The sequence below is a fragment of the Lepidochelys kempii genome, chromosome 18 (assembly GCF_965140265.1).
Source record: "Lepidochelys kempii isolate rLepKem1 chromosome 18, rLepKem1.hap2, whole genome shotgun sequence".
NCBI classification, from domain to species: domain Eukaryota; kingdom Metazoa; phylum Chordata; order Testudines; family Cheloniidae; genus Lepidochelys; species Lepidochelys kempii.
This window is the reverse complement of record NC_133273.1, coordinates 8405103-8430008: the sequence shown is the minus strand read 5'-3', so window position 1 is coordinate 8430008 and position 24906 is coordinate 8405103. Positions and strand designations below refer to the sequence as shown.

The 24906-nt window shown below is 55.8% G+C and overlaps 1 protein-coding gene across 10 annotated transcripts in view; it reads right to left on the bottom strand.

Annotated features, from left to right (window-relative positions):
* Positions 1-24906, bottom strand: part of ARHGEF10L (Rho guanine nucleotide exchange factor 10 like) — a 191178-nt gene that overhangs the window by 24816 nt on the left and 141456 nt on the right. For all 10 annotated transcript variants that reach the window (XM_073316338.1, XM_073316330.1, XM_073316328.1 and 7 more), the window contains 4 exons: positions 18791-18877; positions 17768-18000; positions 16475-16626; positions 6554-6699 (listed from right to left, as the gene is read on the bottom strand). In XM_073316338.1, coding sequence (XP_073172439.1) covers positions 6554-6699; positions 16475-16626; positions 17768-18000; positions 18791-18877 — 618 coding nt within the window. The remainder of the gene's footprint in view (positions 1-6553; positions 6700-16474; positions 16627-17767; positions 18001-18790; positions 18878-24906) is intronic.

The following is a 24906-nucleotide window of genomic DNA, read 5'->3' as shown; positions in this document are numbered from 1 at the left end:
CCCGGCGGGGGCTAGTGGGAGACCTGCCAGAGATCATTTGGGGATCCAGACCCACTCAGAAGCCTCCTGCACCCCGCTGAGGTGCCCAGGCAGAGGTGTGAAGCAGGGGGCGCTGCCAGTCTGGATCGAGGCATATGGGCGGGGCTGTGTGCGTGGCCTGGCAATGGGTGCTGCCGGCCAGAACTGTCACGCATTGCTGGAGCTGGGTGCAGAAAAGCTTGCTTACATGTAGGGACGCAGTCCCCCTTCAGCGTAAAAGCCAACACCTTCCGGCATTGGTTCAGGGGAGTTAGAAAGGAGAAGCCATGGCTGGAGGAGGGAACTGTGTGACCCTGAATCTGCCTGGCCTTGGGGCTGGTCAGGCATATGAAGGGAAAGAGGCAGAATCAGATGTGACGTGGGGCGACGTGGGGAAGGGAAGTTACTTGTGACACACAAACACACGTCTGACAGCAAAGAGCATCTCCGGCGAACAGCGCGGATAATTCTACCCAGCCTTCGACCCGGGCTGCCGCACGCTGGGAAGCGCCACAATTACAGGTAATAAGCACCCCCGGGCCGCCCTCTGTCTCCCTTGAGAAGAGTTCCCCACCCCCACCTCCCTGCTCACTCCGCCCCAGCCCAGGGAGGGGTAACGGCTGGCGAGACGGAGCGTGTGTGATGCCCGCGGGGACGGTCATTAGCTGTAGCCAGAGGGCTGCGCTGTGGAACGAAGTCCATTTCCTGTTCAGTTCCCAGCAGGAGCGGCAGGCTATTAAATATGGATCGAGCTCACCTCGTTCCCGCACGGAATGGAAATGGGCTGCTGGATGCGGAAGGCCAGCTCTCCCCGTACCGTGCACGCCTCCCTGCAACTTCTCCATTTCAACTGGGCTGTCGACGTGCGGGTCTTAGTCTCTGCTTCCCCGCCCCCACCGACTGCAGCTCACCGACCCCCAGCAATCTCTGGCTCGGTGTAAAATGCAGGCTAAAGGTGGTATTGATCCCTTTTCAAAGCCGCTAGCACATTGCTGGTCTTAAATGACAAGAGCAAAAAGGCCGGGGCTGCAGCTTGCCCTGCCGGGGCGGCGGAGAAGGGGTTATACAGTTGCGGAGGCAAGGCTGACAGCTCAGACCGTAGCTGGAACACAGTGACTCGGCCCTAGGGGCCGGATCCTCAGCTGGGGATGTGGCCCATTGACACTGATCTACACCAGCTGGGGTTGAGAGGCTAGATTCTTTTCTTCCAGCCAGGGCTGGCACCATGGAGAATAGAGGAAGCAGGGTCTGGCGGATAAGACCCGAGCTGAATTTCAGGACAGTCCGGCCTGTAGCTGCATCACCTCAGACAAATCAGTTGGCCTGTCTGCCTTAGGCTACGTCTACACCTCCACTTATGTGGGTAGAACATGTGTTTATCAGGGGCGTGAATCAGCCACCCCCAGAGTGACGTTAAGTTACTCCGAGCTAAGCGCTGGTGTGGACAGCGCTACGTTGGTGGGAGGTGCTGCTGCCGGTGATGGGGGCTAATTAAGCAAACGGGCCCCGTCGGCGTAGAGCGCCCACACGAGGCAGCTCACAGCAGTGCAGCCGCATCGATACAGCTGGGCTACTGGAAGGTCTCTAGCGCACCAGAGCGTCCCCCGCTGTACAATTGCAATACCCCCTCTCCTCAGCATTGTGGGGGTTAAAGTGCATTCCTCCTCAGAAACGGGACTAGAAGCACGAACACCTCAGGCTCCTCTCTTATCTCCAAGGCCCCGAGCTCCAATTTACAAGTTTAAACAGAGACAGGAGTGGGGATTGGGGGGTGGGGGTTCAAAGTGTGGACCCTACAAACCCCACCTGGCACTAGGGAGTCTCCAGCTCTCCCGTCCTCCCCAGCAACCAGGGCCAGGAGGCCAAAATTATTCCTTTGATGGTAGCTGGGCAACCCCCATGGGTGGGTTTGCACAGGTGTACCTGAGTGGCCCTTCAAGAGGAAGAAAGAAGGAAGGAACAGGCTGCAGTCCCCTCTCCCAGAGCCAGGCTGGCTCCTTAGGGGCTCATGAGAGCCTTACCCGGGCCACCAGCCTAAGCGGATGCGACCGATTCCGCCCCACGGACCCGCTGCCACGCAGTCATGTGACGGGGTGCTCGCGATCCGGCGGTCAGCAGCTCAGAACCCAGGCACGTCAGGTCCGGCGCCCGAGTTCAAGTGGGCGGCGCAAAGCTCTCTACGGGAGAAAAGGTCTTACAGCAGCTGGAGAGAGGCACGTGCTGCAGGGGAACCTGCGCTCCAACGCAGAGAGGCGGGAAAACAATAAAAAGCCCCTTCACGATGCCGCCCAGCCCATCGTCAGCTGGAAGCTTGTTCTGCTTGACTAACAAGCTGCAGCCACACAGCTCATCGGGCAGGAGGGATCTAGCCTAGGGCAGCCTGGCTCCCACTGCAGAGGGCCTGACCCATGCACGTGCCCCAGCGCGGACTCCACCTGACCCTGAACAGCCCCTCGCTGGTGGAGCGTCGCCAGCAGCTCCCACTGAGAGCATGCACAGGCCAGGCGAGGGACAGAAACGCCAGCCGGCCAAACCCAAGCTCCGGCTGCCCGAACCACGCCCAGCAGGAAGCCTCTTGAGCGGCCTTAAATGCTTCTTTGTCCCCTAAGCTTGGGGCACATAAAATCTCAGGGCCTGGGTTCCAGCTTGGCTCAGAGTGGAGCCCAGTGTCACCTTGCCAGGGGGCACGTGGGGTGCTGCCAGCTACGCCATCTTTAGCATCTGAGACTTGAGTCTGCGGCATGGCTAAGGGGTCCCGCAAAGTTAGCCTGGCAGTACCAGCCGTGGGAGGCTGGGGCGTGGTGTGCCATGAGCTCTGGGGCATGGGCAATGTTTGAGAGCTCCCCCTCCCACACACGGCCTGGCACTTACTGGGCACTGGAGAGTCTTACGGGGGCTGCCGCATTTGTATTTAACCATTTCAGAGCCAGAAAGAGCAACAGACTATAAAAGCCTATTTTAAAGCCTCCGCTTCTCCTGCACACCCACTCCCCAACTCAGCAGGACCTCTGAATCCCTTCTAGCGAGCCCACTGCACCCTGAACTCAGCACCCGGCTCAGGACTGCAGTCTGCAGTCCCTTGAGCCTGGCGTTTAGTACCTTCAGACTGACCTGGACGAGCGTCACCTTCACGTGGGCTTTTATAATCCCCTCCGCTAGGGCTTTCCAAGGACGTGGTCTTTGTTAAACCCACGCTCCATCAGAACAGGCCTTTACTGGAGCTAAAGGAGATCTCCTTCAACCACTTGTAGTAGTAGATCCCTTATCCTCTCTGTGGGCTAAGCTACTACAGTTATCTGTAGTATGGAAATGCCCAGAGACCAGCCAAGAATAGGACCCCTTTTGTCTGGCATTCTACAAACAGCGCAAGACAGCTCCCGGGGGGCAACCCCACTCACTGCCAGTGGGTTAGATGCCACCCCTGCCTTTGGGTTTGCCAAGCCAAGCTTCTGACCATCTCTTGCCACTATGACCTGTGGAATCACTGGAACATGAGGGTGCCACGCCCATTTGCACAGACAAGTCAGGGCCAGCCGATCTGTCCCATTCAACCAACAAATGGTTAACTTGGTCCAGCCAGGGAGCTGGCGGGCAGGGGAGGCCAGTTAACGAACAGCGCGCCCCAGCGCTCTAATAGAAGTGAGAATGCTCCCCTCCCATACCCGCGCCGCACGCCAAGGGACATTTCCAATCAAATCACAGCCCATTAGGCATGAGACGGCAGAGAGGCCGGGGCACACGCAGCCTGGAAGCAGCCCATCTCCATCATAGCATGGGAGTGCGCCGAGGAAGGCGGTGGCCAGTCAGAGTGCGGGGAGTGCTCAGCCGAGAAATGCACCGTCGTCAGAGGCCTGCTATTAGACAGCGTGGGAGCGGGCCTGGGATGGAGGCCCTGGAAATGCCCAGAGAACGCCTCCAGCCACCGCAGCTTGTGCACAGCGACAGCGGAAGGCAGTGGCCAGGCAGGGCACTGCCTGCAAATCCTGCCTTGGTCTTTCACAGGTGAGGCAAGCTGGAGCTGGCTGAGCCAGTCACAGAAAGGGTTCTCTGCAGTCTTTCAGGGGGCTGGCTCGGCTTCTGGGCATAGGGGAAGGGCTGCCCCCATCTCCAGGAGCCCAGCCAGTCACTGCAGACGCACTGCGGGCTTGTCTACACTTGAAACACTACAGCAGTACAGGGTCATCATTGTGGACACTGCCTAATGCCGATGGGAGGGCTTCTCCCGTTGCTGTAGTTAATCCACCACCCCGAGAGGTGGTAGCCAGGTTGACGGAAGAATTCTTCCATCTGCCCAGCATTGTCTATGCGGGGACTCAGGTCAGCTTACTTACGTCGCTCAGGGGCGTGGCTTTTTCACACCCCTGAGCAATGCAGCCGGGTTGATGGCCAGACCCATGGGTCTGTCTACACTACAGTTGGGAAGTATGACTGCAGCATGTGTAGACGGAGCCAAACTAGCCTTAACCGAACTCACTCCAACAAGAAGAGCAGTAAAACCATGCCAGCATGGGCTGTACCAGCTGCCTGGGTCCCAGAGTAGGTACAGTCCAGAGTAGGTGTCCAGTTTTGGGCCCCACACTACAAGAAGGATGTGGAAAAATTGGAAAACGTCCAGCAGAGGGCAACAAAAATGATTAGGGGGCTGGAGCACGATTTATGAGGAGAGGCTGAGGGAACTGGGATTATTTAGTTTGCAGAAGAGAAGAGTGACGGGGGATTTGATAGCTGCTTTCAACTACCTGAAAGGAGATTCCAAAGAGGATGGATCTAGACTGTTCTCAGTGGTGGCAGATGACAGAACGAGGAGTAATGGTCTCAAGTTGCAGTGGGGGAGGTTTAGGCTGGATATTAGAAAAAGCTTTTTCACTAGGAGGGTGGTGAAACACTGGAATGGGTTCCCTAGGGAGGCGGAGGAATCTCCATCCTTAGAGGTTTTTAAGGTCCGGCTTGACCAAGCCCTGGCTGGGATGATTTCGTTGGGGACTGGTCCTGCTTTGAGCCGGGAGTGCGACTAGATACCTCCTGAGGTCCCTTCCAACCCTGAGATTCTATGATTCTATCCACACAGCAAGCCCAGCCTGCCGCAGCGTCAAAGCAGCTGTTATTTGAAGTTCGCTAGCTTGAGCTCAGGTCTGTAGACGCACCTGGAGGCACTCGCGGAGTGGCCTCTGGCTGAAGCCTGGGGCCCTGCCGGCTGGCTCCTGAGGGAGTGGACTCAGCAGAGCTCAGCCTGTCCCGGCTGGCAGAGCATCTGGGACGATGTAGGAGGGCTTAGCCAATCTCCCTGGGTGCAGGAGACCCTGGGTGCACTGGGGAGGATCTGAACTGCCAACAGCCACCCCCCAAAAGCATTCCAGATACTTTAGCCAGGCCTCATGTCATGCTGCCAACTTCCCTGCTCTCTCCAGGCTTCTGCCAACCCACCCTCCTGCAGCTGGTCCTCACCCACCACACTCCTCCTGGAGCAGCTCCGTCCTCAGGCTCCTCCCTACGTAGCTCTGGTGCTGTCTTCACCCACCCCCACAGCGTCACACGCTGCCTCAACCCACCCGGGCCCCCAGTGTCGCGCTGGGCGCCTGGCCACTGCTGAGCACCCAGCATGCCTGCCCCAGACACCTTGCCGGGGGCTGCTTCTTCCTCCCCATCCCCCCCCACCAGCAACAGCTGCACTCCCCTTTCCGCTTCCCCAGGCCAGCGCTTCTGGCAGTTCCCTTCCTCCCCCCACGTCCAGTCACCCTCCAGACGCATCTGAAGCCAGGGGTCAGAGGGACCTCATGGGTGAGCAGGAGCACTGAAAGCATGAAGCTCCGCCCGGCCGCACGCTCCCATGGGTTCTGTGCCCGCTGCCCCAGTGCCGTTCCCGTGCTGCTCAGAGCCCCACCTGAGGGGCGCACAGCCAGGCTGCCCCAGGCACTGGCCTCTTCCTTTGCAATCGTTCCGGCCTTCACGCCGCAGGGCACCAAAGCAAGTAGGGAGCAAGCCTGAGACAAAGGACTCCTGGAAGAGCGTGCAGGGGTAGGCCGGGCTCGCTCCAGAGCGGCTGGCCTGAACACTTGCCAGCGCTAAGGATGAGACGGCACTGGGGCTGCGTGGGCTGGTGGGGCTAAAACCACAGTGACCCCAAGGAGTGAGAGTGAAGAGAGGCTCACCCCAGCATGTTCAGCCATCACACGATACTCTTATCTCCCCTCCCCTGGCTGCTCGCAGGGTGCAAGCAAAGCTCACCCCATCCCAGCCACCTTCCGCATCTTGCAGCCTGAGCAATCTGTGAGCAGCCACGCAGAGAGCACAGGCCAGAAACTCCCTGGGACGCTCCGCACAGATGCAGGAGTGGGGAAGAGGAGTTGACAGCAGGTCAGTGTAGCCCCAATAGGAGCCTAGTCCAGGCCTCATCTGGGCCACCTGGTCAGTCACCCGACATGTCGTTCGAGGAGCTGTGGGGAGGGCAGAAAGGAAGGAATCCCCACCCTGAAGGAGGTTGGAAACCTGGCACCCAGCCTTGCACACGGCACAGGGCACTGAACCACGGAGGTACCTGAGCCTGCAGGCTGGCAGCATCCAGCACGGTGACCTGGTTGGCACAGCTGGCCCACACGGTGTCATCCAGCGTCAGCAGGGTTCGCACCGGTCCGGTCCCCACCTCCAGACAAGTGGGCTGCGCCTCGAGATCCCACAGCCCCCCTGCAGAAAACGAAAGGAGAGCAAAATCACAGACTGCTCACAACAGACCAGAGGAGGAAAGGCAGCTTGGAGCCGGATCTCGGCCCCCCCACGCCCCAGTCTAGGGCTTTACCCTCAGGAGTCTCCGATGAGACACTGGTCCCCAGCTGAAACCCAGACCGGGGCATCTCATGCTACAACCTCGGCGGAGCCACATTTCAATGAACAGATGGAGCCCCCCTCTTGCGCCATCCCTCCCTCCGTTCACCAGCTCACCACTCCCTGGGACACCTGCAGCCGTTATTCCCGTGCAACAGTAATAGCAGGAAAATATGTCGCTGCCGACAGCTTCTTCCAGGGAGCGTTAGCTGCTGAAAGTGGGCAGGATCCGCCCAAGGCTCCCCACAGAGCCCAGGCCAGGCCTCCATGCACCTGAGTTTGGAAGCCTCTGGCCTCACACCAGGCCCTCCCCAGCACATCCGCCCGTCGGCGGAGGCGTTCCCATCGGGGCTGGAGGTGGAGGAGAGGAGCTGGCCTGCAACAGGAATTCGGGTGGCTGGCTCAGCAGGACTGCAATGTCTCTTTCCCTTACGAATCAAGTCTCACCTGATGCCTCCACATTGTGAACGCGGCTGCAGGAAAACAAGCACAGTTCTCTTCCCTGCAGCCCTGACAGCATGCACGGTCTATTTATAACCAAGCTGCCAGGTGCGGGCAAGGGGGGGATGGCGTGGGACTGCTTGCACAGGGAACACAAAATACTGGGGAGGATAGAGCAAACGCCGTCTTTTCCAGCCAGCAGCTGCTCCCTTGCCACTCTCCCTGAACTTGGGCAGCAGCCTCTAGGGGACTAATTAACTCCCTTTCCTCTGCCATCGCACGGGCATGGAGAACAGATCGTGGGGCAGGCTGAGCCAGGTGGCAGAACTTGGCTGGCTTGCGGCCTCCTTCGCAGAGCGTCCTGGTCGGGGAACGGACTGTTCCTCGCACAAGACCCTGTCACAAGACCCCCCTTTGCTGTGATTATTCCAGCCTTGCAGCCCTTCCCAACTGCTACCTGGATCCCTTTGTTAAACGGATCCAAGGAACAAGGTGGGGGTGTCTCAGATGGAACAGGAGGGAGGGGGGCTTGCAGAGGCTGGACACGGGGGGTGCGAGGGCAGGAGGGTTTCTAAAACAGCACAGATCACACGCACGACATTAGGAGGAACTGAACTGCCTTGGCTCTTTCATCAGGGCATCCCGCGGCGCCAATTTCCCCACAAAAGGCGCGGCGGGAACGACCTTTCCCACCCCTCGCATTTCCTGAGCATCGGCCCCTGCTGCAGGTTGACCCCTCTTGGCACCTGCCTGACGCGAGCCATGAAAGGATCCCTTTGCTGCCCGACTCCCGACCCGCAGCGCACGCGACTCTACAAACGGCTGAAAGAGACGGAGGCAGCGGCATCTCTTCAGGGAAACGGGGACGTTCAGGAAGCTCCAATTAAAGCGACGTGAGGTTACGGATTAAACCAGGGACTTGAGACGAAAAGAGACAGGATGCCACCAATGGCGTGTGGTGCAGGGCAGGGAATCGGGGCAGATCAGTCGCCCGCTGCCTTCTGGGGGGTTCTCACTGTGGTGCCGAGCTGGGACAGACACCCCTCCTGCGGCAGGGCACACATCAGCCTCTCAGGTCAGGTCACCTGGTCTGATCTCCTGTACACTGCAGGCCAAAGAACCATCCCCACCCACTCTAACAGGGTCAAGAAGGAACTTTACCCAGCCCCCCACGGGTAGGTTATTCCTCAACTCCCAACTTCAAGGTGTCTCGCACCTTCCTTGCTTCTGGTGTTGGCCACCATCAGAGACAGGACCTGGGCTAGATGGGCCCCTGTCTGACCCAGCCTGGCCATTCCTATGATCCAACCAGCGTACACGAGTAAGCTTTTCTCCTGTGAGTCAGTGGGTCTATTTGAGGAAGTGTGGGCAAGTCGCTTGAGCGCCGGGCAGTTTGTTCTGCTGAGTTTGGTGAGGTATTTTCTTTTAAAGCCTCAAACGCTCCCAGAAGGGGGTGGGCTATAGAAGGGATCTGGCCATGGCTGCATCCCGAACGCAGAAGCTGAAGCATCCACAGCAGAATACCCTCCCACTTGCGGTAAAGGAGTAACTGTTGGCCGTGTGGCCAGCAGGCTGTGACAGGTGCTGCGGGTGGTCAGGAGCGGGAGACCTGGTAACACCAACCAACCGCGTGTGTTTTATACACAGAATTTGACAGTTCCCAGTTCCAGAGAGATCTGAAAAGCAGCTGCCCTTCCCAAAGGACTGAGACAGAGTTGGCCCCTCAGAGCCCTAGGCTTCGAGGAAGTTTGGGCAATTCAGCTCCACACCCAGTCTGGAAGAACCATTCCCCGCTCAATGCCCGTTGCTTCTCTGGACTCAAAGGGGAAGGGCTGCAAGTCTGGGGAGGACACACTGTGTTCTTCAGACAAACCAAAGAGGTTGAATCCCTGCTTTAAGCCCCAAGCTGAACTCAACCCGAAGTATGAAACCACGAACCAGCACGTCCACAGTGCTATGGCCGAGAGTCCAGGCGGGATGTTTCCAGCTCAGGTTCCTCAGCACCTTTGGGACATTTCCACCAGATCATTTTTATTCACTAAATCTCTCCCCTCTTCAAGCATACAATTTGCTTCTCCCCAACTGTCATTGACAATAACTCTCCGCCCACAGCTCAATCGGGAGAATTTTCTCACATTTAACACCTTAAAACTCTCACCATTTTGATTAGACCCAGGTCATGTCGTATGGTTCACTCCCTGACTGGATACGCTTCGCTTCTAGTCAGGTTCCTCATACAGTCACTTCTGCAAAGGTTCACAGCTTTTCCTGCCCGGAAGGAACCACTAACAGCATCCAGCATTCATAGCCCAGGCCTGCCCAGAATCTCATAGAAATGTAGGCGGGAGGCCAGCCCCCTTTGCTGAGGAAAGGCCAAGAACCAAATAAACGTAGACCAGCCCTGACAGGCGTTTGTCCAACTGGTTCTTAAAAACCTCCCTTGGAAATCTATTCCAGAGCTTAACTATCCTTATAATTGGAAAGTTTTTCCTGACATCTCGCCTAAATCTCTCTCATTGCCGACTAAGCCCATTACTGTTTGTCCCACCTTCAGTGGACACGGAGAACAATCGATCACCATCCTCTTTAGAACAGCCCTGAACATAGCCCTGAAGACTATTATCAGGTGTCCGCTCCCGCCCCAGTCTTCCTTTCTCAAGACAGCACAGGTCACAGAATTTCACCCTGTAATTCCTCCCGCGAAGGAAATTTTTTCCTGCTATTGAAGTGACACTCCAGAGCCGATTAATTTGTGGCTGAGCTACAGAACATCTTTTCAAAAGACATCCAATTTGGATTTAAAGCTTTACAGTGATGAATTCACCACCACCACTTGCTAAGCTGTTTCAATGGCTAATTGTCCGCACTTAAAAATTAGCATCTTATTCCCAAAGTGATTTTTTTTTTAACTGCAAACTATTGGATCTTGTTATGCCTTGATCGGCTACATGAAAGAGCTTCCTAAAGTCAGATCTCTTTTCCCTGGTACCCGTAGTTTATAAGCAAGTCATCCCTTAGCCTTCTCTTTGATAAGATAATGATCTCAATCTATTTAAATCTTTCCCCGTAAGGCCTGTTTTTCAAATCTCAGATGGTCTTTGGAGCTCTCTGAGCCCTTCTGCAATATTCACTTAACATCAGCTGTTCCAGAAAATGAGCGATTTCATTTGAAGGAACAACAGACCTATTACTTTTGGCCTAAGAATCTGCAAGAGAATTTGAAATATTTCTTCTTGAATTATTTCCCCAGCCCTCAGCAGGTGCTTCACACCAAAAATCTCTGCAGAAGAACTGAAAATAAGGACTGAAAGCAACCTGGTAATCCACCCTTGTCCATTTCCTGGGTTTGGAAGACCAGAGATGGCATAGATTGGCACAGCTCTACTGACTTCAGGGGCACTACACCGAATTGTGCCAGCTGGGGATCTGGCCCAGAGACTCCTGGGCTCTGAGGTGCAGCCCTGGAAGAAACTACAAATAGTTTTTTAGGGAGCAAAAGCTTGAGATGCTGGCATCCCGCCAAGCAAGAGGAAGGGAGGGTAAACAGATGCATTGCTAATTTCTGCCCTTCTGATCAAGGAGGAGGAATGGGGGAAATGGAACAGAAAGAAACTTAGCAGCTTCTTGAAGGCATTGCATTCACCAACTGGATTCTGCATCACCTCTGCCTCAGAAAGAGCAGCGCAGAAAGCAACCATGGCATGTGTCAAGTAACAGCGCAGTGACGTATTGTCACAACCATGACACCACACGTTTCCCATACAGCTCACAGAGGAGATGCTGATGGGAACACACCAGCTGGGAGAGGAAGGGATCCCCTAACATTCACCAGCCGCTATCAGCAAGAGCATTGGGGTGCCCGGCCCGAGGAGAGAGCCATTCCGCGGACACTCAACCCAGAGTAGCTCTTACCTCTCTCATCCCTGATTTCTCTGGCTTTCCAGGCAGCCTTACTGGTCTCACTAGGACCCCAAGCCCCTGACACATGCCACCTCCAGCACTGGCAAAGGCAAAGCCCCTTTAGCTCAACTGGAAAAGAAACATTCCCCACACTGCTGCACTCCACCATTGGGAGCCCACACCTAGCGCCACAGCAAGAGACTTCCAAAATCCGAGGGCTGAGAGGGAACCTTTGGTGACGCCCAGGGGTTACTCTTCCGAGCCCAGGCCCTTAGCAGAGCTCCTTTGAGCAGAAGAGGGATCGAGGACTCTGTCGGCTCATGCTGCACGTACACTGGCATCCCGGATTGCATGCTCGCCTTCGGCCAGCGGCTGGGTCCCGAAGCCTTGGGAAGGCTGGACTGCCGAGCTCCACGGTAAAGCCAGAGGACAGGGATCAGCAGAGACCCACCATCCGGGATCATACTGCAGCTCAGGAACTAGCCTCCCTCCTTGTAACTACTAGGTTAGTGCAGCCACGTTCCCTCACACGCGCCTTTCCCTACGGCCCCGCTGCTTTAATCTCTGTCCAGGGAGCTGGTGGATTCAGACCCTGTGCTGTTCGACACGTGCCCTGCCTTCCTCTCAAACGCCCGCCCAAGCACGGCTCTGCCCACGGACTGGGCCGCTGCTGCCATGCGGCCCTGGCCCCTTTCAGGGGACACAGCGGCTTTGTTTAGTTCGTGGAGGGGCAGAGGGACCCGGGCGCATTAAGAACGTCTCTGCACAGACCTGCAGGTTCATTTCGGCTCTTTCCTGCCCTCTAGTGCTAACATGGGGGTATTGCCTAACACGGTGAATATGGGTCTCGCTCCACACAGCATCATCCTCCCCCATGCCTCCCATGATGCCTTTGGGCTTCTCAGCCCCCTGCCAGTCCTACGCGCCAACCAGCCATCGAGATCCAGCGCCTTCCCTCCAGCACCACTGCTACATGAGGTCTCACTGACCACGTGTGAAAGCCAGATGCAGGACGGAAAGCAGCTCCCCCCGGCCCCCCAACTCTCTAATCTTCAGAGGCTCCAGATGCAGCCTGAACGCTAGCATAAGGCAACACACGCAGCAGTCATTGCCTCATGGAAAGCCTCGGTAACCCCATCCACGGCCAGGTCAGAGTTCCTCGTGGGCCATCACCTCTAGAGGCACCCGGGTGGTGGCCCAGCCAGCCCCAGGCGTATGTAGTGACCCCCCGCTGTGAGCTGGCGTTGGTGAGAGAACATCCGGCATTCAGTCCCAAACCACCGACTTCAACACTTGAGCCACAGGAGTAGCTCCATCCCCTAGCAGCAGCAGTAAACTGTTCTCCTCAAAGTGGGCCTGCCCCTATAGGGGGAATGGGACGGTTCATAGGCACATGGACGCAGCTCTGCTTCATTCCCACTGTCCAACCTTCCCTCAGCGCCTTGGTCCCTACACTAGGAGTGGGAGGGAGAGTCAGTAATTCCAGAAGTCAGGAGCTGAATTTAGCCATGGAAATCCCAGCAGGAATGAAGTCTTGCTGGGCTCATCTACCTGACACCCGGCTCACCTCTGCTGAGAGGCAGGGGGCAACTGAGTGGATCCGACTTTAACAGCATCCCAGAGAAAAGCAGTGCATGAATAATTGAGGCTCACATTAACCGGAAGAGCTGCAGCGGGGGCCTTGTGAATCCACTGCTCTTTGGCTGACCAAGCAGGCAGAGAACTGGGTAAAAGGGGGCACCCGGCGACGGAACAGGGTGGAGACTGCACCCTCACGGTGAAGATGGCGCATCTCCCCAGATATCAGAACCACCCAGTTTCCATCCATACCACGCCTTGCAGTCAGGACCCTCAGGATTCCCACAGACACGGGATTCTTCCTCGTGTGCCAAGGAGAAATCCCCTTCCACGTGGGGTGCACCAAGGTGCGCTTGTGACTGACCTCTGCACACCACAGCCATGGCACCAGGATATCCAGGCTCTCTGCACACCAGTGACCAGAGCACCCTGCCTAGTGCCTGTGGCATAGGCAGATGCCCCAGAGGGCTCCTGGAGACTGGAATCCGGGATCCTCATCTAGTCAAGCCCCTTCAAGCAACGAGACAAGCCGGGCTCTGCCTCTGGAAGTGGGGCCCATGTGAAGTGATGCGGAGCAGCTTCCCACCAGCTGTTGGCTGTACAATGGCTGAGGCCAATGTCTGAATCCAGCTGCCAACCTGGGGGCTAAACACCCCCCCCCATTTTGACACATCAAGCACCTTTATCTCTGGCTGCTAGATTAGTTGAGGGTGCTCAGTACCTCACAGGACCAGGCCCTCAGCGCAGGCTAAACAGGATGGGAACCACCCACATCTGGAGGGACCTAATGGTACCACATTGGTGGCTCTGAGGTTTATATGGCTGGGCCAGGACAATGGGACGGAGACCTCGAGTTTCCTCCTTGCAGATCCTTCCCGGACATGGGAGACCCGGTGACAGACCCCGGCTAGGGCTGACTGGCCTTGGTCCGCCGTCACTGCGCTTTTCATGGACACAGATTTGTCCTGCCAAGATTTCCCATGGCTTCAGCAGAACATTAAAGAGCAGTGGGAGCCAGAGAGATGAATCTGTAATGAACGACATCGCGAGGGCTCTTGTTTGCTATCCCTGAAAGGCTTCCAGAGGGAATCTGCTCCCTTTAGAAAGTCGAAAAGAGATTATTTTGCAAACCGCCAGCCCTGAGAACTCTGTGCGTATTCCAGAAAACACCCAGCCTGCAGCCTCTAAAGATCCTGCACCTCGGAGAGAATGGAACACGGGCCCCCTCCCTGGAACGCCACGCCTTGGAACCCCAGCACCTGGCCGCCGTGCTGGATACCTCCCTGACACTAGCAACAGGTGCACCTGAACGGATGCCAAAAACACGAGTAGACAGGCCCATGCCGCCTCCAGAAGCCAGGCTGAACAGCTGTGCCCAGAATTCCAGAGACGTCTTCACTGGAACCCCTGCAAACCAATGCCACGTGCTCCCTGCAGGTGCCATACCAGTCTGCTGCCCCTTTCACCACAAGCCTGGGCAGATACCAAGAGCAACTCGGAGCAGAAGCCACCCAAGAAAGCACAAGCCAAGAAATTCATTCCTGGCCCTCCACCCACTCCACTCTCTTAGCCACTCTCCACCAGCCTTCAGCTATTCAGGGTAACCCCTTGCACTAGAAACAGAAGTGAAGGGGGCACAGCATGGCAGATCTTTAAAGTAAGTCGTGCAAGTCCCAGGGAGCCAGATCCCCAAGAGAAGCAAAGCCCAGCAGCAGGGGAGAGGCAGGGAGGAAGTGGAGATGACACAGAGCGGAGGAGAGGAGCGATATGCAGAGACGGAGCTGAAAACGGTTTTTGCTCTGTGCAGTGCAGGGAGCCGGGTTCCCGACCGTATTTAACCAACAGAACAAGAGCTCCGTGCTGCGTGAACCCTGCAGATATATGCACTTATTTACATTGCCACACACTCCCGCCTGCCTGGGAGATGGCTTTCTTGCGCCTCTCCCTCTTTAATTAAAACCCATAAATGCCTTATCAAAAACTCATTTAAAAAAACCAACACACTGCCCTGTGGAGTCAGAGTTCTGCACACACCCCCGCGTATAACCCCGAACGGGCCGCGATGACACAGCCATGCCAGCTGCTTAATGCAGCACCGGGAGAGGGAGCAAAGCAGAGACCCCTGGGCCGGAGGAGCGAGCATTCACCACCCCATGCCATTACATAACACCTGACACCCAATGTCCAACCCAGAGGGAGAAGTCATCCACAGCACAAAATCTCTGCACAACCTGCCATTCAGGCATCTTCCCCTATGCCTGATCCACCGAGGCTATGAGTCTATTGCTGATTATCAGCACAGGTGCTTAGTTCTTTAGCTCAAGATGCAGGGGCACACGCTCTGGGCTCTGAAGGCCCCAGGTTCAAGCCCTGATGGTGACCAAGATGATGGTCAGCACAGAGAAACCATTTTAGCCCTATTTTGAGAACCCGAATGGCGTTTATGGCTTTGCCTTGGCCCTCAGCAGCCATGTACATCATCAGTCTCAGTCTTTGGTTGGATTTGATTTATTCGGGTAAATGGACATTTCTGGAAAAGGGAGAAATTGGCCAAGAAAAAAAGTGATCCTGACAGATGTGTCACTTTGGCAAACACTTGTCTAGCTTGGCAGACCAAGAAAGGCTCATTGGATTGAATGGTTGGGAACAAATGTCCATTGTCCACCTAGAAGTTAGAGCAAGGAAGTTTAAAAGCCATTTGGAGAAAACCAGTGTCTTTTATGCCAGAGAGAAGTGACAGCCCATCAATAGGAAATTAGTCTATAATTCTCAAATAGGATTTTATTTCTGCAGCTGTTATGAATCCTGAATTCCAGCAATTGCATTCTGAACAGCCAGTTAGCATCTCTCTCTCTCATATATATTTATTCGCAATCGCGGGAAAGTTTTAAAAATCACTTGGCAATAAATTTGGACCAACTTTCCCTACAGGGTCCAGGGAAGGTTCGGACAAGCCTGTCCCTCCGTTAGGTCAGTTAAGTATTGTCTGCTTGTGACGACACCCTCAGAGACTTAGGCCAATCCTAGGACCACTGGACCATGCATGCAGGCCACAATTACTGTGTCTGAATGGCCAAGAGAATGGCAATAACTGACTAAAATCTGCAGCCAGGTAAATCCAATCAGCACCCTGGATATATCGCTAACTATTGTTGACTATGGGACCCTTTCGTATCACATCATCTCTCTTTGGTACATCTATGGCCTTCAGTACTGCAGGAGCGGAGTGCCCCACAGGCAGGCAGGGCAGCACTATCATTCCTGTTTTAGAGATGGGGGAAATGATGCACAGAGAGGTTAAGTTACTTGGCCAAGGTCACAGAGAAAGTCCGTGGCACAGCAAGGAATTGAATCCAGGGCTCCCACAGCCTAGGGGCTAACCTATGCCACTGACCCATCCTTCCCTTCTGACATGCCGTGTTACTCTGCAGGCCACTGGCCAGAGTCTGGGCATGGCAGCTGTTAAGAAAATCCAATTCCACCCCTCCCAGGTAGCACTGGGCATGTTACACCCGTGCTCCAGGCATGGATCTACGGGCAATGCTCCAGTGCAAAGGGTTAGCTACCGGCCCTACTGCAGCCAGGGCAACGGCAAGACGAAGATACCGGACCTGCTGCTGGGAAACCATTCCTGTCTCCCCAGCTTCATTCCAGATCCCTGGGGAGGACACGTCAAAAGCAAAGCGCCCGCCTCCCCGTGCGCCACTCCCACACTCACCATTGTTTCTGGCGTAAGCAACTACGGTGCCGTTCTGCAGTCCGGCAAACAGGTACTCGGGGCTATGCTTCAGGCAGAGGACAGGCTGCTGCCCAGGGCTGCAGGTCAGCAAGCACTGGGTCCCCGTGTCGACGCTGCCGTACACCAGGATGCTGGAGAGAGGGAGAAGGAGTGGGAAAGGCAAGAGTAACAATGGTGAGCACCTGTGCAAAGTCCAGTCCTGCCAGCCACCGACTGCACCGGGAGTCCCGTGCACAGAGCGGTTAGCGGGAGCAGGTCCAGCCAATCCACCTGCACAAGGCAGGTTCTGAACATGCCACCCCAGGCTGATTTCTCAGCGTTTCTGCTCCACTCATTTGCTCCCAGACAGAGAAAGGTACGACCCAGCTCCTCCATGCATATGATTTAACCCAGAACATGTATTCCCTCTGGGATGGAGCCCAGGAGGGAGACATCCCAGCCAGGGAGGAAGCTACGGCTCCCACAGCTCTGTCTGAACGTGGAGCTCTTGGACTGATGACGTGCATGGCTGGTGTCTGCAATGTCAAACTCAGGGCTCCACCCTAGGGACAAGTGGGTGTGATCAGGTTAGGTTCATCAGTTGGCAGTTGCCTGTAGTAACGGAGCTAAGTGACAGCAGTGGGCAAATCAACACACATGCTGCCAGGATTTCCACAGACAGACGAAGCGAAGCCTGGGAAAATCGTGGGTGCCCAGAGCTTGGTCCTTGCAGGCTCCTGGCTGGTGGCAGATGTCCTGCTGCTGCAAAGGCCCAAAGCTCACAACCACCGGCTCCTAATGGAGACTATTTTTACCTGCTTGGGCAGAATAGTCTGAATCCCTCTGGCATCAAGTGGAGACAAGACCAGGAGGTGCAGGGAGGGCTATGGGGGATAGATGGGGGGTGGGGAGGTTCTACCTGAACTGATTTGCAGATCCTGTCCAGGGCCTGGTCTCTGCCTTCCACTGTCCAGGCTGGAGGGGGCCGGAAGAATTTGGAAAAGAGCAGCCTTAAAAATCAGTGACCCCCTTAGGGGTGGAGAAGCTCAACGCCCAGCCCTGCCCATTGCTCCAGGAGTGGAGGCGGGTGAGAGGGACGTAAGACTTGAGATTTGCGGGGGGAGACAGTGGCTGTCCTCAGAATTCTACTGGGGTGCAGAGGAGGAGGAAGGCCAAAGACGGGGAACAACGGAAGAGCCAGCCAGCTGGACAGCCAACAGCGCTGCTAGAGCATAGTGCTAGCGAAGCCGAGCCCCCACTCTCGGGAGATGGTGCCCCCTGCCCAAACCTCACCTGCCATCCTGCAGCCCCAGACAGATGGTGGGATGTGGAGCGGAGGGCTGGTCAGCTGCAGCTCTCAAATCCTCCGCTTTCCCCTCCTCTTGCTCCTCCTTGCTCTTCTCAGGAATGTATTCCATGCAGAGCACCTGGGAGGCCACCGGGAAGGACTTCACCGTGCGGGGCACCGAGCGGTTGAGCGAGAAGATCTCCACCTGGCCTCCTGCGCCTTCCTGGCCTCCTCCAACCTGTGGGGATGCAGGAAGCCACCCAGAGGGGCTTTTAACTTCAGCCCTTGCAGGCTGGAATATTCCGCCACCCCCGACCCCTTCCTCACCACTGCTAACAATATAGTGCCCCATTTTCAGCCCCGGCTTTGCCATAGGGTGGAGACTGGGATGGACAAGCTACTTGGACTATGCCCATGGCAGCTCCTCCCAGGTTTCGGAGGTTACTGGGCCTGATGCAGGACACGCTGGGTCAGGCTCTCTGGCCAGGGGCTGTGGACGTCAGGCTAATCAGAACGGCCCCTCCTGGTCTGCAAGCTCTAGAAGGTGCACAGGATCTCCCTAAAGGAGCCTCGGAGGGTGGAGCGGGGGGGGGGGGCCTCTACCCCATGCCACAGACCCACTAGGCAGCATCCAGGAGTTAATTACTGCAATTACTTTGGGTAGTTTACGCACTGCCCTGCTTGAACATCGGATTTCCATGCAAGGAACCAAAACCTCAGGCCCAAGCATAACTGGGGCTCTGACACTTGGCTGCCCACCCCCTTGCTGCCAATCTCCTTCCCATCTGACACTCGCCAACAGCACCAGTAGCATGCTAGCCTGGATTGACCAGGAAACCAACTTGGTTGAATCCTTTACAAAGCATCTCTCCTCTTCGCACTCCTGCCCATCACCGGGATATCTGAGCATCTCAAGCCTGAGCTAATTTGGGCCCTCGAGGGCAAGCCCAGACTGGGATTAGCGGGATGCTCTAGCCTTCGGCTTTCAGGAACCGTTCCCCACGCAGGCCAGCTCAGCCCGTACTCACCCACAGATACCCCTGCGGGAGGGAGGTGCTCACGGCAGAGAAGCCCAGCAGCGAGGACTGGACAGGATTGTGCACCACAGCTCCAAGCTGGAAGAGAGACATGACTTCATCAGTTGAGGCCTGGACAGCGCTTTGCTGGGAATCATCATATGAGCAAGAAGATAAATGCAAGAGCCAACCATCGGATTTGAAATGCTCTCCCCCCACTGGCCCCTCCACTGCCCATCTGCACCCCAACATGCTGAGAGGTGGAATTTGATCAGATGCTTCCCAAACCAGAGCGGCGCGGCTGCATAATTATGAGCCATCAAGGTAGAGAAGATGGCCCTCTGGCCCTGCGATCCGCCAGCAACCCTACTCCCCCGAGCCTCCTGGCAAAGCAATCTATGGTTTGCACACAAGCCTGGACATTTCACTGGCCCGCAGAGACATCAAATGCTCGATTCTTCCCATCCTGCTCTGGCCGCGTGGGACTTTGAAGAGCCATTTTTAGAGACACTGTTTTGAAGTCTGGTTTTCCAGCTTCTCGACAGGAGCATGGGATATTTACAGAGATCTCAATTCAACAGAAGTTGCATTGGGGAAGTGGAAGGAAGACAGAGAACAACCATTCTCCGGCACACAGCCCTCACGCACGATCTCAAAACCTGACCTGGATCCTAGCAACCCAGCTTCAGTGTGGAATCGGATGCCACCGCGTGTTAAGATCACAGCCTTTTGGAAAGGAGTGTGTTCGCTCCCCTGTGAGGCAGGTAAGTAGCCTTATTAACAGACGGGGCAACAGACTCACAGGCAGGCCCAGGGTAGGTTTTTCAGCAGCACCTATGCGACTCGGGATCACAGGTCAGGATCAATCAGGTGGGCTTTCTTTAAGTCTCACCCAAAGCGATCCGCTCAAGGTCAGGCAGCGGGCTCGCGGCCAAGCCAGGAATGGAGCCAGGCGTCCTGTCTGAAGGTTCCATTATGGAACCAAGTTACAGCTGAGCTCTGGAGCGCTTTCAAACCACAGATCGATATCTTGGGCGGGGGTAGGCAAATGCAGATAGATCAGCCTCAGAGGCAGAGTTTCAGATGAACTCCCGTGGCACAAACCAGACAAGTTTTGTTTGGCTCCCGGTTCCCTGCTCTGACCACTAGGCGGTTTTGCCTTTGCAAAACCCACAATCGTTCTCGGAGCGAGTGGGGAGCTAGAGACCCAAATTCTTTCTTACATCTTGATTCCCTCCGCAACTATCAGAGCAAACGGACTCCATTTACTAAGGCAAACATGGGACTTTTCCTACTTCCTCTGCCCCACAGTCCACCTGGGATCTATAAGCACGCATGCAGACAGAGAGATGCATCTTTTCTCCCTCTTAACCGCACAGAGAGAAGCCCAGAGCTGATGATATGTAAGTCAGAAGAAAGCCCCAGCTCGCTCTCCCATAGCTGTGCTAACATCTACGGCTCTAAGTGCAGCAAGCCCCTGTTTCTGGCAGCAAAACGCAGCAGGTGAGGGCACACTCAGGGGAGTGCTCAGACATAGGATCATAGAGTCTCAGGGCTGGGAGGGACCTCAGGAGGTATCTAGTCCCACCCCCTGCTCCAAGCAGGACCGATCCCCGACTAAATCATCCCAGCCAGGGCTTTGTAAGCCGGGTCTTAAAAACCTCTAAGGAAGGAGATTCCACCACCTCCCTAGACAACACATTCCAATGCTTCACCACCCTCCTAGGGAAAAAGTTTTTCCTAATATCCAACCTAAACCTCCCCCACTGCAACTTGAGACCATTACTCCTCGTTCTGTCATCTGCTACCACTGAGAACAGTCTAGATCCATCCTCTTTGGAACCCCCTTTCAGGTAGCTGAAAGCAGCTATCAAATCCCCCCTCATTCTTCTCTTCTGCAGGCTAAACAATCCCAGTTTCCTCAGCCTCTTCTCGTAAGTCATGTGCTCCAGTCCCCTAATCATTTCTGTTGCCCTGACCCTAAATGTGCTGCGGTTTGGGCAAAGTCAAAGCATCCATCACTTGCAGGGATCAATTCCCCCCAGTGCCTGGAGGCAGGGACTGGTGCATAGGGTCCCCATACACGATGCTGGCAAGGGCAGGTTATGGCAGCACCGCAGGGCCTGCAAGGATGGCGGAGGGCAGCCCAGCCCAAAGAGTCGGTGGTGGGGGCTGGCGAGGGATGCAGTTGAGGGAGTTGCTGGTTGGGTGGATCTCCACAGGAGCCTCTGCCAGCATGGCTCCTATGAGCCCAGAACACAGCAAACCTTCGAGGGAGGGCGGTAATGGGCAGGCCACCTGCCCTTCCCCAGGTGAAGCACATAGGAAGATTTCTAGAGTGAAACCGTGGGGCATGCAGGCAAGATTTGCCCCTCAGCTGGCCCATCCCGAGACACTGAACTATACCTCCCCCTCCTCCCCCTTGCTGTTTCCAGTGGGCACATGGATGAATTTGGGCAGCCATCACAACATGGCTCCAGTTGCTAGGACAGGGCTCACATATTCCCAAGCTTCCACAAAGGGCCTAAGAAGCCAAGAACTGGACACGGACGACATGCAGCAGGATAGGTAAAGGGGGCTGGAGGCCCACAACAGATTGCTCCAGCCAATGCATCGGAGACTGATGGATGGTCTTGGCAAAGCCAGCTACTTGGCACATCCATCAAGCTTTTGCTCAGAGCTCCAGACAAGGAACTGCTGTTTAGGCTTGCCAATTTTGGTTGGACGTATTCCTGGAGGTTTTAACACGTGACCATCTTTCAATCCTGGAGGTTGGCAACCCCGCTGCTCTTCAAGGGCACACGGATGAGGGCACCTCCCTCCGGACACCCCATCTCCCATGACTACAGCCTTTTCTGATGGCATGTGGCCCTTTAATGAGCACCCCAGTTAGTCTCTCATGGGGGCTTTTCTAGCTTTGTTTTGTTTTAATTGACTGACGTCATTTATTCATTCAAAGGCCCAGCCCATCTGCTAGGAATGGGCTGGAGAAGTTGCTCTCATAGACGGAGCGGGGAGGGGGCTGTAAGGGCCATGGATCAGGTGGCGAAAGGAGATGCCAGGAGAGTGAGGGATGGGAGGGAATAAAACAGGTGGCAAAGGGTGGAGAAGTCAAGGCCTTTGCCGATGATCGCCACCCTAATGAATCCCTCGGCGCAGGGATTTGATAGGTATCCAGGCACGCACAGTCCTGGCACAGATTCCCTGGGATCGGCACTGGTCCAGCATGGGAACCCTTGCAGGAAGCTTGCTGCAGTGCAACCAATGCTGGGGTACAAGCTTTTTGCCCTTTGAGGATGGGGGATACTGAAGCAAACTACAACCCTTTGGCGCCTTCCATGGCAGAGAAACCCAGCAAGGATTTGGGCACTGCCAGCTGGGATTCTCTCCATTTCCTCCTGTAGCCCCACAGGGGAGTGAGTGGGTACAGAGAGCCCCCCAGGCACACCCTCCCCGCCTCCACATTCCAAGCACATCCATGGAGCCGGGGACTTGTCTCAGCACCATTGCGCACAGTGCCAAGCAAAGACCAGACTGGATTTTTTCCCAGAAGGGACCGAGGCCACCTCCCAATTGGCACCGACTACGATCCACTTAGGGAAGGAGCTGGTGCAGATCTGAGTGATGATTCGCCGCTGGCAGAGCAAGGTGGAGGGGGAGAACCGGAGGGCTTAGTCTGAATTTGGTGAGGGATCTGGAAAGTTTAAGGCTCCGCAGAAAGAGACTGGAAGGTCCTCAGCTCCTGGGACCCGTGCGATTCGGGCAAGTGTTTGAAGTCAGAGGACATCACAAAAGCGACACAGACTCCACAGGGACAGGAGGGAAGGATATTACCATGGCAAAGGAACTTTGTAGATTAAAGACAGAAGAAGAGGAGCGTTGTCCTCTTCCAGCTAGTGCCCTTGTTAGCATTTTAAAAAAACTGCACAGAGCAGAATCTATGGCAGGGCTGATAAGAAAGCACCGCGCCTGCAAAACACACACAGCCCTGCTCCCCCCCGAGAGAGACAGCCCGCCATTTGGTCTAATTAGCCGGCACCGCAGCGAGGGCTCCAGAAGGAATGTATTCCTCCGCTGACGAAGGCTCCCACCGGAGCCGGCTGGGGGAGGGGGAAGGGAGCCGGCGGCTCGACAACATCACATCTGTTACTGTCGGTAATTGGATGAAAACCCCAGCGCTGGGGAGCCCTAATTCATCCCGCTGATGGAGCGCTGATTGGGTGACTTCTGTCATGAATGGCAACAGGGAAGCTGGGATGGGAGGAGAGAGGCTGCGGGGCTGGTACAGGCTGCGTCTCTTGAAACAGAAGCAAGAGGAGACAGGCGGGCGCCTGCTAACACCTGTTAGCTATGGTGCACCAAGAGACAGCACTGTCCAGTGGATAGAGACGAGGAGACAGAACTCCTGGGTTCTATCCTTGGCATTGCCTCAGTTTCCCCATGAGGATGTGACTCTCCTACATCAGAAGGCTACTGGGAGGGTTAATTGGCTGCCATCCCCCTAAGCCACCAGCCTCCCATACCCTCTCCATAGCACATGCATGTGTCGATGCACTGAACCTGCAGAGGGCTTGGGGCACACAATACATTTTGTTCCCTGTTAGACGGTGGAAAGGAGAGTCCACCCCTTCCCATCTCCCCATGACCTTGCCTGATTCACGCCCTTCATCTGAGGCTCCAAGGGACTGACTCCACAGGTTCTTGGGGGCTGGAGCACCCACGGGAAAAAAAAAATCGCCCTGCTTATCAGTGCCTTCCCCTCCCCCCAAGCAGCCCTGCAGCAGTTCAACTCCAGGAGCAAGGCAGGCGGATCAGGACCCCCACATGGGTATTTTGAGTGGCTGCTTGAGCAGGTCAGCAGGGTTTTGCAGGTGCGAGGAGCAGAGCGAACCTTCAAGCCCTCCCACCCCACACAGCAGTCAGGAGCGAAGCAGAGGCAGGGTGTTGTAAAGAGTGTGGCGAGGCAGCCAAGACCAAACCAGTTTTGTTGTCGGGAAAGCAGCATGCTGCAAGGACAGGCCGGCCGATTACACCTTGAGCTCCCAGGACAACCCCGAAAGAAAGCAGGTCACCAAGCAAGAGCTGCAGTCGTGGCTCAGCCTGTCCTTAATCCCTGCACCACATTGGTTTCTGTGCGCAAGAACTAACGGGAGCTTTCGAGTGGCTTTCGCTGGCTTGTTTCCTGAAACGCTGCATCCACCCACTTAACGTGGGTCATTTGTAGCATCCTGCTACGGTATCCCCATGGATAGGCAAACGTGGCTGCCTGTTATCTTGGTAGTGCCGAGAGGCCCCAACTGAGATGGGGGTCCCATGCCGCTAGGTGCTGTCCATCCATCTACAGACAGACTGTCCTTGCCCCGAGGAGATCACAGTGGAAAAAGACCAGAGCAATGGAGCAGAAATTAAGTGCTGGTATCCCCACGCTGGGAATGGAGCACAGAGAGATTAAGTCTCTTGCTCAGAGTCATTCAGTGAGTTAGTGACAGAGCCAGGATCTCTGACGGCCAGTCCAGGGCCATACCCCCGAGTCTTAACTCACAGGGGGACCGTCGCTATCCATGCGTTCCTAACTTGGGAGGTCGCCAGGCTTGTGTCACACCATGACAAGGTTGTACCATTTACTTAGACTGCCAGCTCTCCGGGGCAGCGACTGGCTTTTTGTTTTGTGTTCGTACAGCCCTAGCACAGTGGGGCCCCTGGCCCACAACTGGGGTTCCTAGGGACTTCTGCACTATAAGCCAACCACCGCCCGTGATCTGAGCAAGCTGACCACAATACCTAGGGCAGGCTTACCTGTGACAGGTGTGCCAGCATCAATGGAGCAGTGTCTGCAGTCCAGTTCCGGAGACTCCCCTCACATCCCTGAGCCACTATCCTCCCTTTTAATAGCGTCTAGCCACAAAAGCCACACAAGGACTCGCCCCGATTCTACCACCAGGGACCAGTCCCACAGTAGAGGCGTCCAATCCTCTGAGACCAAGAAACCCTCCTTCACCACCTCCTGTGAGCATCTCCCAAAGTGACATGAAAACCCCCAGTCTCCTACTTAGCAGCACTGACCGGGGCACCTGTCCCCACATCCCTTACAAGTGGCAAAGAGAGGCCCCAGAAAGGCAGTCTAACAG